Source organism: Dipodomys merriami, unplaced genomic scaffold (genome assembly GCF_024711535.1).
Source record: "Dipodomys merriami isolate MVZ:Mamm:240054 unplaced genomic scaffold, mDipMer1.0.p SCAF_64, whole genome shotgun sequence".
Lineage (NCBI taxonomy): Eukaryota > Metazoa > Chordata > Mammalia > Rodentia > Heteromyidae > Dipodomys > Dipodomys merriami.
The window spans coordinates 7,401,868-7,414,058 of NW_027206224.1; the positions used below are offsets into that span (position 1 = coordinate 7,401,868).

Genomic DNA, 12,191 nt, shown 5'->3' on the forward strand with positions numbered 1-12,191 from the left:
CTTTTTTTGCAGGTTTTCCATCGACCGGCACACTGACCTGGAGAGACAGTTCAATATTAATGCAGATGATGGGAAGATAACACTGGCAACTCCACTTGACAGAGAATTAAGTGTGTGGCATAACATCACAATCATTGCTACTGAAATTAGTAAGTGCTAGACTTGTTTGTTTGTTTTTCTTTTGGTGGTATATTTAATGATAATGGTTCTTAGTGGAATGTATTTATTTTCCCGAGGCATCTCAGACTATATCATTTCAATACACAATAACTCACATAATGGGAAATTATCACATATTTGCAAGCTATGTGAGAAGAAAATATTCCTACACACAGACTATATATTGTTTAACATTACAATTATTTGTCAACCCTAAAACAGTGTAACATTTTAAAATATGGGCATAGTTAAAAGGGTAGGTACAAAAATTATATTAGAAAGTAATACACTATAATTTAAATAAATGCAAAGTTTATAACATACTATATGCAATATAATTATAATGATTGGCATGCTTCAATCAAACACCTGCATTCAGATAAATATAAGTCAACCACATAATAGATAAAGATGATTTTCAAGAGGTAAGATTGTAGAGATACTTTTTAATGCTTTTAGAATTCAATATATTTTACACAATAATTATGGACTCTTTAAAACTGTATCCTCAACAGTAACTCATGCTAGGCTTTTTTCCCCAAAAAATTATGTCTAAAATGTAAGTTAGTTATAGGGGAAGAGGTTCTGGGATTATTAAAAAATAACACTTGTTTCTGTTCATTTTTAATAAGCACAGCCTCTTTGTACTTAATGAAAGGACCATAATGACTCTAGCCGAGGTCACCCCTCCATTTTGAGATTTCTTTTTTATTTTACCAAAACATGCAAAACAACAAAAATAAAAATAAAACAAGAAAAGAAAACATGCAAATGGTTTATTTCCAGGCCAAACATCGTTTATGTTATCTGAATACCTTATTTCCATGAAGGACCTGAAAAGGCCTTCCAAATTGTCCACAGATTCAAGAATTAAAACCATTTTCTCTTGATAGACTTAGAGTGCCGAGAGAATGAATGAAGATGTAAACATCAGCTGGCATGAGCACAAAGGGAACTGAGTCTCCACTCAGTGGTCGAGCATTTGTCCAGCAAGTTCAAGGAGCTAGGCTCCATCCCTGGCACTTCCAAAAGGAAGCATCAACATGCAGAGAAACTCATGGGTACATGTATTATGTACAGAATCGGGAGGGAAACTCAAAGTGTATCCCCTAAAATTCACTTTATATTCTCAGGCAGCTAACTGAAGAAACTGGGAGACTTTCTGTGAGATGCATGAATGTTGTGTTTCCAGCTGTTCAGTGGGGCTTATGTATTCCTCGTTATGAGATGCGAGCAGGTCCTTCCCGGACCCTTACAAAAAGAACACTGATAGATAACCCAGTATGGTGGCCATTTCTATACTCCTAATACCCAGAAGTCTAAAGCCGGAGAATCATGAGTTCAAAGCCAGTGTGGGCCACAGAACAAGACCCTGCCTCAAGAAAAAGAAGAATGCTAGCAGGTGTTGTGATGCATTAATCTCAGCATTACTAGAAGTGAAGAAAGGAAGATGGATAGTGTTTAGCCAGGGCAAAACTTCAACTAGACCTTAAAAAAAAGCCAAAGATATCGATTATATATTTTAGAATGCAGAATGTCTGTAAACCAGTTATGTGGGAAGTGAGGTAGGAGAATGAGATTGTAAGCCAGCCTAGGCAAAAGCCTGAGACTTTCTCAAAAAAAGAATGAAAAAAAAATGCAGCCCCTATATCTCAAAAGTGGTAAACTGGGGCTGGGAAGGTGGCTCAGTGGTACAGTGCTTGCCTTGCATGCATGAGGCCCTGGGTTCGATTCCCCAGCACCACATAAGCAAAAAGGAAAAAAGCCGGAAGTGGTGCTGTGGCTCAAGTGGTAGAGCGCTAGCCTTGATCTGAGGAGCTGAGGGACAGTGCCCAGGTCCAGAGTTCAGGCCCACGAACGGACCCCCCCCCAAAAAAATAGTGGTAAACTGCTGTCTATAAGATAGGAGGTCCTACATTAAGTTTGAAGTGCTACTTGAAACAAAAAATAAATAAAAAAGACAAAGGACCATCCCCAAACTAAAAGTTTTATAGGAAAGTCTTGCATTCAAGAGTGAAGAATGTTTTTTTCCTCAAAGCAACTTGAGTGCAGGCCAAGGACTTACAGTCTATTTGTTAGGTTGGCTGTTTCCATGCTCCTGAGCTCTAGTTCTAGCTAGGGATAATACCTTGAAAACTTTGATATTTCTCCTGGGTTAGAAATACTATTTATGGCCAGGTGCTGGTGGCTCATCCCTGTAATTCTAATACTTAGGAGGCTGAGACCTGAGAATCACAGTTCCATGCCAGACTGGGCAGGAAAATCTGAGACTCTTATCTCCAATTACCAAAAAAAGGAAGAATTCAAACTGTGGCTCAAGTGATAAAGTGCTAGCCTTGAGCACAAAAGCTCAGGGACAGAGCCCAAGCTCCAGGATTGAGGGAAAAATATGTTATATATATATATATATATATATATATATATATATATATATATATATATATATATACTATTTATTGCCCTTTTCAATGTTCTTTCCTGGCCAAAATTACATCATGTGACATTTCTGGAAATAGCAAATAAACATACCATTTGTTTTCTTGTGTGTGTGGATTTTTTTTTTTTTGGTTTATTAGAAATGTTAAACCCTTTTAGAAGAGTAAAATCATGAAATGTTTACAATTTGCAAAATCAAAACTCATGATCATGTTAAGCCTATAAGAACAAAAATATTTAGGCTGGTTTAATACTTTATCAAATGAATAAATAAATTGTTTTCTAAACTATGCATGCAGTGATAGAAAATAATTTTCTCATACTTTAAACACAAACTTCTCAAGTTAACTTTAACCCAAGACATATATTTTCATGAGATAAGCACCTTTATTTAATGATGCATGAGGGTTGTGTCTAATATAAGCAACCCTGAACTCCTTTTTAAGAGACAAAAATAAATGAATGCGCAAAACAGGTGGTTAAGAAATTATCATGGGGCCATCCAGAAAGTAAAGAACCATATGAAAGGAATCACAGATGAGTGAGAGAGAAAATACAAGAGTTCTAGTTCCATGAGGTCTTAAGTGATGTCCACCAGAATGTCCAACCCAGTCAGGACAGATATCCATTCACTCTTTTATTCAGTAATTAATTACCCAATCTTTACTTGGCAATCACCCATCTAATGACTATGGAGAAAGCCGGAATTGGATGTACTTAAGTCCTGCCCTCCTTGGAGTTTACCTTCCATTGTCATCCAGAAAAACAGCATGTGAAAGAGGAAACAGGGTGTGCTGAGGTTTTCACAGAGACACGAGGTAGGCCATGAACAGGAGTGCTGGAAATCCAGCCAGTTCCATTCTGACAGTGGAAAAGATTGCCAAGAGCGGACTTCCTTTGGTAAATATATGATCAAGTTTGAAATTGTAAGCTAGGTACAGGTGGCTCAGCCCATGTAAGCTTAGCTTTTCAAAGGCTTATATCTGAAGTACCATGGTTTGAAGTTAGCTCAGGAGAACAGTTCACAAGAACCCATCTCCAAAAATAACCAATAAAATGTTACTTATGGGCATCATCCCCTAAGCAAAAAGCCCTCAATTCAAACCCAAATACTATCGAAAATGAAAAATAACAACAGAAAAAATAAATATAATTCATGAAAAAAATGAATACCCTCAATGAGCATCAGGCAAATGACTAGCTAAATTTATTTCAAACATTATTATTATTATTATTATTATTATTATTATTATTATTAAAGAGACAAAATACAAAAAGTCAGAAATCTTCTCATAGTTTTACAGGTGTCTCTAAACACACATTGAACACAGCTACCACTACTTACATGCTGATCCTGTATTTGAGGAAAATACTTATACAATTTAGAATTTCTAACACCATGAAACTTATTCTACTGAAATCAATGAGCAGCATCTTCCATTTTTTTTGTTGTATTTAAACTCCAAAGTAACTTAATAAATTAAATAGGTAAAATATAGCCAAGAAAAAAGTTTAATTCAAGATATCTTAAGAAATGTGCAAATATAAATTTATTATAAAATTCACTATTATTTTTTACATGTAACTCTTAGTTCTGATAAGAAAGAAAACTTAAGAGAGAGCTTTAAATTTTGTCTTTAAACTAAAAGCTAAGGTGGATGTAAATCTAGAAACTTTAAGTGTATAATTAGACTGTCTTTGTTCTATATCCTAAAAGGATGCAAAAATAATAAAATCAAAGATAACTTAAGAAAAAATACGTGAAGTTACTACATAACCAGCCCAGAAACTTGTTTATTCCATTTGATTGTTAAATCCTCTTGGTACTATTTGTCTTCTAAAGCCACAGACCATGTCTTGGGACAAATATATATATATATATATATATATATATATATATATATATATATATATATATAATTGAGATTTATTGTATTTGTCCACAATGAATATTAAAATTACCCAGGATAACAGAACCCTCAATGGAGAAGTTTCTAATAAGGATAAGAGAGATATTCATCCCAGGGAGAACAATTTAAAATTACTCTTAGAATGCTATCTTATCAGAAAAAACGATTTAAACAAATGAAATTAAACTAAAGAGTGGATTTAAGGGAAGTCCATCCATTATCTTTTAATGAGAATGGAGATATCTTTTATCCTCTAGTGCTGAGGCAGACAGTACGCTGTGCATATTACCAAGTATTGCATTGGCACCAGATCCCCACTGCCCTCCTCACGTTGGTAAGGCTGCAGTTAGAAGCCCACAGGTTAATAAGTCATAGGGGGGTATGCTATATCTCTGCTAACCAAAACAAGAATCTTGATACTTACAGAGTTTCCATCACAGAATATTTGGTGATATGGAAAAGAAAAGTGATTAAAAAAAATCTCTGATGTTCTGTTGTTCGCTGGTGACTGGCACAAAGCAAACTACTATTGGTTACCTGAAGGTGTGCAAAGCAGGAAGCATATAATTGCCCATTAAATTAATCTCTCTGAGTTAGTGATAATGCATTGCTCTGGCCCACTACAGTGGGCTGCACACCATATTGCAAATGAAGCTTTTTCACTAATGATGGTTAAATCTCTCAGGGAAAATGCTTGTTTGATAGCACTTAAGGAATGCCTCTTGCTGGCATGAGGCCCGATATCTGGAATAATTGCTTTGTCCAATTCAAGTTATTTAGTAAAAAAAGAATGTGCATACATATACACATACAATTAGATACATAGATAGATAGATAGATAGATAGATAGATAGATAGATAGATAGATAGATAGATAGAGATAGATAGATGGATAGATAGATAGATAGATAGATAGATAGATAGATAGATAGATAGATAGATAGATAGATAGATAGATAGTAGATAATTGTTCGGTGGAATGTTAGGTTCTAGAGTTAGATAGAATTAAGAGCACTGGATATGTCTTAAGCATTAAACCTTGGGTCCTCTATTTCCTCCCTTTTACAATCTATTTTCTCATCTGTGGAATGGAAATAGTAATGATTCCTAAAACTCTTGGCACAGTAGGAATTAAATTATAAGTAATAGTATTGTACTTCTAAGCACGTTACATATGTACTCTCTTTAGACAATGGCGAATAAATACGTTTTTTTCTGTTTGTTCTAGACTTTACCTTGGGATTTTAATAGTTGTTGAATTTTAAATTATTTAATTAGTTTATATTTCATATAAGAACTTCTATTTCCCACAGCAAAAAAGCCATGGTAAGCAAAATATGTGTGTTACAGCATTGAACAGCCAATGATTGCTCACAAACCCTTCATCCATCTTTCTCTCTCTCTCTCTCTCTCTCTCTCTCTCTCTCTCTCTCTCTCTCTCTCTCTCTCTCTCTCTCTCTCTTTCTATCTTTCAATTTTTTGCCAGTTCTAGGGCTTGAACTCAGGTCCTGGGCACTGTCCCTGAGCCTCTCTGTGCTCAAGGCTAATGTTCTACCACTTGAGCCACAGCACCACTTCTGGATTTTTCTGTTTATGTAGTACTGAAGAATCTAACCCAGAGCTTCATGCATGCAGGGCAAGCACTCTACCACTAAGCCACATTCCCAGCCCTCACCGACCTTTCTCTTACCCTTGGTTCAGGCATGGTGGATTGATGACTGAGAAACAGCCCTCAAAATGAGTCAGGCACAAGCTAACCTGACTGGACAGCCTGATCAGACTTGAGACTGTACATCAAACACTTGTTTAACACGCATCAAGGTGTCTGTTTCCCTATCGCATAATCACGACTAGAGCTTTATTATGATCAGTACTATTTTCCTTCTCGAGAGTGAGTGGGAAGGAGGTGAACAGGAGTCATTGTCTGGTGAGATCATTCTCACAGAAGAGAAAAGGATATAGGAGCCTAAAATGGGTCGTTAAATTCAAGTGCAACAGTGGTTGAAATGCTATAAATATCACAGAGGTTACAATACTTGATGTTTAGCTAATATAATTGCCTGAATATGTACTTGTATGCCAAGTTACTTTCAACATCATCTAACTTAGACATGAATGCAAGTGTTATAAGATGGAGGGCAATATTCTGAGTGAAGACAGATACAAAGAAGGGAAGGAAAAATAAAATATGGGAAAGAAGAAGTGATATATTCCTAAGTATCTAAAACACACTCCCATGGGTAGGGTATATACCATTCCAAGACCAGAGGGATAATGAACACAGGTTCAGAATGAATATAATCTTATAAGTCTTTGTTGCTAATCAATTCCACTTCAGTCTCTGGGCATCGGCTGTCACTCTGATGATGCCGCTTTAGTTATTTGCATGGTATCCTGGGACTCTCATCTTTGTTTTGCAGCCATGTTACACATTTCTTCCCACAAAATCATATTCTCTTTCACTGTCCCTCTTGTCTCTTCTAGTCTGCTTAGAAAGCAAGGCAGGCTAGGAATGGTGGTACAGACACTGACCAGGCAATCCTTTAAGATGTCGATATAACGAAGAGTTCCTTTAGTCACAACCTTGTAGAGGAAAGTAGGAAAGAGAATCTTATCCCTATGAATTTTCCTGGACACTGTTTATGAAGATTTCTCTTCATAGCTTCTATAATAACACTCGCTGCAGACAAAGGAACTTCACAACATACATGATTGAAGATCATACTTGGGACACAAGTTGTACCAAACTGGTCACTCACACCTTATGATTGTAACCAGAATTAGAATACTATCAAGGTACTAATGACCCTGGATATTTGAACAAATTTTAAAAATAGGGAAATATTGGGTTGACTTTTCCTCAGGCTTTGTTTAATTCTTTTGGGTTGAAGAAGCCTTGAGAACTGAGGGAAGAAGGGCAGATAGCACTGTGGAGTTCAAGGAGACTGCAGGTTAAAGGTTAAGATTGCTAGAGTACCTCTGCTACTTCTCACTTGTCTGTGTTCTGCTAGCAAGTGACTAAACTTACTCAGACTCTTGCTGACAGTACAGAATCTTCTTTTCAAGATAGTGGGTGCATATTTATTTATTTTTTTATTGTGAAAATACCGTACAGAGGAGTTACAATTACATGGACAAGATAACGAGTTCATTTCTTATCAAGCATTGTTGCCTCCTCTTTGTTTCCCCTTCCTGTCCCTTGCGTGCATATTTATAAACCTTTGTTCCAACCCCTTACTTATTTGGGAGGAAAAATAGGACATGTTATTTATTATAATCATCAACTGCTTAATTATGAATTTTGTTTTTATGTGTGCCAGTGCTGGGGCTTGCACTCAAGGGCTAGGAGCTATACTTGAGCTTTTTCACTCAGTGCTAGTGCTGTACCACTTGAATCACCGCTCTACTTAGGGCCTTTTGGTGGTGAATTAAAGAGTTTCACAGACTAGCTTCAAACTATGATCCTCAGATTCAACCTCCTGGGTGACTAGGATTACAGGCATGAGCCACCAGTGCCCTGTTTCTTCTTAGTAATTCATACAAAGTAAATGTCAAATCTACTAATACATATATGTTTTTGACAACTTCTATCAATTGTTGCTACTGTGTTAGCTTTGTGTTCTTACTGCTTATAGCGACTATTCTTTAATACCTCAAGCTAGATCAGCTTCTTTTGTTATAAATTCTTACTTTTTTTTGTAACCGTTCTTCTCCACATTACTGGTCATGGTATATTATACAATCTTATTTTTTTGGTCATTCTTTGGGATTTAAACACATATTGTCAAGGTGATGTACAGAGGGGTTATAGTTACATAAGTAAGGTAGTGATTACATTTCTTGTCTAACTTGTTAACACATCTCCCATTTTCTCCCTTTTTTTCCTCCCCTCTAATCATCCTCCCCCAAGTTGTACAGAGATCATTTCCAACATACTGTTTTGTGAGTATTGCTGTTTTGATTGATGTTTTAAAAATGTATCGCTAAGACAAGAAATATTTAAGCATCCTTCTCTCGTGAAACAGGTTATTATTTTCTTATTGTTCTTTACTTTTTTTTTTTTTTTTGGTTGGTTGTGGGGCTTGAACTCTGGGCTTGGGTGCTGTCCCTCAGCTCGTCAGCTCAAGGCTAGCACTCTACCACTTGAGCCACAGCGCCACTTCTGGTTTTCTAGTGGTTTATTGGAGATAAGTGTCTCACGGACTTTCCTGCCTGGGCTGGCTTTGAACCGCGATCCTCAGATCTCAGCCTCCTGAGTTGCTAGGATTACAGGCTTGAGCCACTGGCACCCGACTCTTTTTTTTTTTTTTTTTTTTTTTTTTTTTTTTATCCTGAGGAACAAATACAGTGCTTGAGGCTGCCCGTGAATATTTACCAGATGAATGAATGCATACAGGAAATCAGGAATTAATGCCGCAAGGGAGTACCCTGATGAATCTGGATTCCAAATAGTCACTATTAATTGATGTGTGAAAAAGATTTCTACTTTAATACAGCTCGATTCTTAGCTGAACATCTCTGGCCAATGAGCATCTGTGTCTGTGCTATGGCTATTTGGAACTTTTAAGGACATTTTTTTCTGAATGACTGAAACTGAGAAATAAAAGGCAAGAATACCAGTGCTCTTGCAGGACAGTTGTGGGGCATTTGCTGTGCTCTCAGAGAAGACTGGAATGGAATATTAACCAATCCTGGGAGTCAGAGAAAGTTACTGGTCCTGAGGAGCCTTAGTTCCCAGAGTTCCTTCCCCGCTCCCATTTCCATCTCCCTAGGAACTAGGCTTCTCTTTAGAAGTCTTTATATATCCCTGCCCTTCTGAGAGCCTTAAGGCAGCCTTGAAAAAATTCCAGTCACTTCATTACCCAACAAGCCCGTTTATCATTTAATCTCATCTATATTGAAGGAGTGAAAGCAGGTTACAGAGCAGCAGAGCCAAAAGAATGAACACGCAGCACGTGTTCTGATTACAGGAATCCCTAATCCATAGCTGAGAGACCGAAGCTAAACACAAGCCTCGGTTCTGTGCATATCCACCACCACCCACCTGCGTTTTAGTGACATGTCAGGTGGTCCTTTAGTCAGATGCTCCTAACTTGTCCTATGATAACTTCATCTTACTTAGTAGGGAGCTGACAGTTAACTCAGTCGATTTAGTAATATGGATCCTGAGGAGGTGGGACAAACCTTATATATCCCACAAGTTCAAAGTTAGGCTATTTGTCATAAGGCAAAACAATGTCCACTCCTTTCGTGGCTGCCTTTTCTATTTACACAGAAACTAAATCAGCAAAGGAAAGGGAAGCCAGCAATCCCTTGAGCAGCAGCTTTAGAAAGAGAAGCTCTGTGGAGCCCTCGAATACAACGCTTTTGTATTTTACCCTCCCAGAAATCAGTTAGGAGTGATGAGGACATATAATCGCCTATGTGGAAGTAGCTCCCCAGAGAGCTGAAACTCAGAGCAACTCTTTCCAAAACATAATACTTCCCATCTCTTGTTGGCATTATTTTTTCAAAGCTTCATATACAAAATAATTTCTGCTGAGACTAAGTTCACCTCATTTCATCCATAGACCTAGCCTTACAAGACATGACTTCTTTCCTCTGTTAAAAATAAACAATTAGTTGTTTTTAATGGATATATAAACCTATGTAGTAATACAACATGATATTTAGAAGTATGTGTACATTAAAGATGACTATATTGAGTAATTAGCATAGGCCTCCCCCCCCCACACACATACTTCTCATATTGTGTGTAAGAGCGTCTCTTGACCTCTAAGAATGAAAAGAGTCCATTTGGAATTCTAGGGTGATATTTATTTAGTGCCAGTCCTAGGGCTTGAACTCAGGGCCTTGGTGATGTCCTTGAGCTTTTGTGTTCAAAGTTATTACTCTACCACTTGAGTCACAGCTCCACTTCTGCCTTTTGGGTGGTTAATTGGAGATAAGAATTTTATCGACTTTCCTGCCCAGGCTGGTTTCAAATCATGATCCTCAGATCTCAACCTCTTGAATACTTAGAATTACAGACACGAGCCACTTGACGATTTAAATTTATTTAATTTTATTTATATGTATCTTTAAGTAATTGTACAAAATGGTTTCAATTCAACATGTCAGTTTGTGAGTGCCATGTACCTTCATCAGGGTCGCCCTTTCCATCATCATTTGTTTGATTGTTTTTAAAATCAGGATCAGGATCAGTAAATAATCCTCAGCTTTGAAGGGAGGTGAAGGGTAAACAAAGGAGGAGGCTGCAATGCTTGGTAAGAAATGTATGCATTATCCTGCCCATGTAATTGTAGCCCCTCTGTACAGTATGTTCTCAAATAAAATAAAATAAAATAAAAAAAATTAGCATAAACTAGTTATACAAGTCGGCATGTTCATAAATGCTTACAATGTATCTGCTCAGTAACTGTTGTTCGGCTCCCTTTCCCATTTCCTAAACCAATCTCAATTGGCTCCTCTGTTCCATTGTCACATACATACATAAAGTATTTTGACCATATTCATCCTCTTTCACCCTGTATTCCTTCCCTCTCCCCACTAGTACTCATCCCTCAATCCAGGCAAGCTTTACCTTCATAACATTCACTTTTGTGAGAGCATGTTAATTATTTAAAGGGACTTTATCATGGTATTTCATACATACATGTGACATATTCTAATCAAATTGACTTTGTCCTCTACTCTCCCTTTTATTGGTCAACAATTTTCAGTTAGTTGGCTTTGGCCATCATCATTAGTTTTTGTCAGAGATGCCTTTGTAAAGTAGGAAATTGCTTGATCAAGAGGAGAAGAGCTTAGAATATCTTCTGATGTTGCTACAATTGGGAGAGAGGAGCAGATGAAGTTGAAAATTAAGGAAAACTAATTGTGGTTGTTTTAGATGACAGATCAAGGGACTCATTCTTTGTGGTGTGAGGAAGGGTAGGAATTATTAAATTTGTTGAAATAAAGGAAATACAAGGGCCTACAATATTAGATTCAAATTTAGGAACAGGATAGATGATGAATGGAAAAACTCAAACAACAAGAAAAACATGAAGGAGAAAATCAGTCGTTATAATTTGATATTTCTAAACTTTACAATGGAATCACCTGGAGAGCTTGTTAGAACAGATCACAAGGCCAACAATTTGGATTTCTAACGAGTCTCCAGGTGAGGCTGACATTCCTGGTTCAAGGACCACCCTCTGTGAATCATTGTTATCATTCCCACTGTCTTAATCCAGAGTAAATCTAAAGCTGTTTGAGAGGTGGGATTTGAAAGGACAGGCATGGCCTAGGGTTAACACTAACGAGGAAAAGAGGAGAAACAAATGCTACTGGAGCTTGTAAGCCTCAGTGACCAGGACAAAATTAACTCTGCAATTAATAATGCTTCCACTTACTCCGTGTTTAGACAGACATATCCTTCTCTAAGTTCTTCATCAGGTTTAATTCTCGCAATAACTCCACATGCCAGCACCGTGTGTTCTAATAAAACAAAGGCATCAAGGCTCACCAGATTTAGTTTGCTGAGTTTGGGTTGTAACCTGGGTTTGTCGGACAATCTGGTCCATGTTTTGAACATTTAGCATCTCCTCTTGATAGCCTTGATAGTGAGATCGTGACTCAGGTTGACAATTACCAGAAAGTCTATCCAGCATTTGCAAAGTTTAAGCATTCAGAGCTTATTTC

The 12,191-nt window shown here is 37.2% G+C and overlaps 1 protein-coding gene across 4 annotated transcripts in view; it reads left to right on the forward strand.

The window, feature by feature from the left end:
• Window positions 1-12,191, forward strand: part of LOC138815454 (cadherin-8) — a 360,916-nt gene that overhangs the window by 244,650 nt on the left and 104,075 nt on the right. For all 4 annotated transcript variants that reach the window (XM_070004893.1, XM_070004891.1, XM_070004894.1 and 1 more), the window contains exon 8: window positions 13-149. In XM_070004893.1, coding sequence (XP_069860994.1) covers window positions 13-149 — 137 coding nt within the window. The remainder of the gene's footprint in view (window positions 1-12; window positions 150-12,191) is intronic.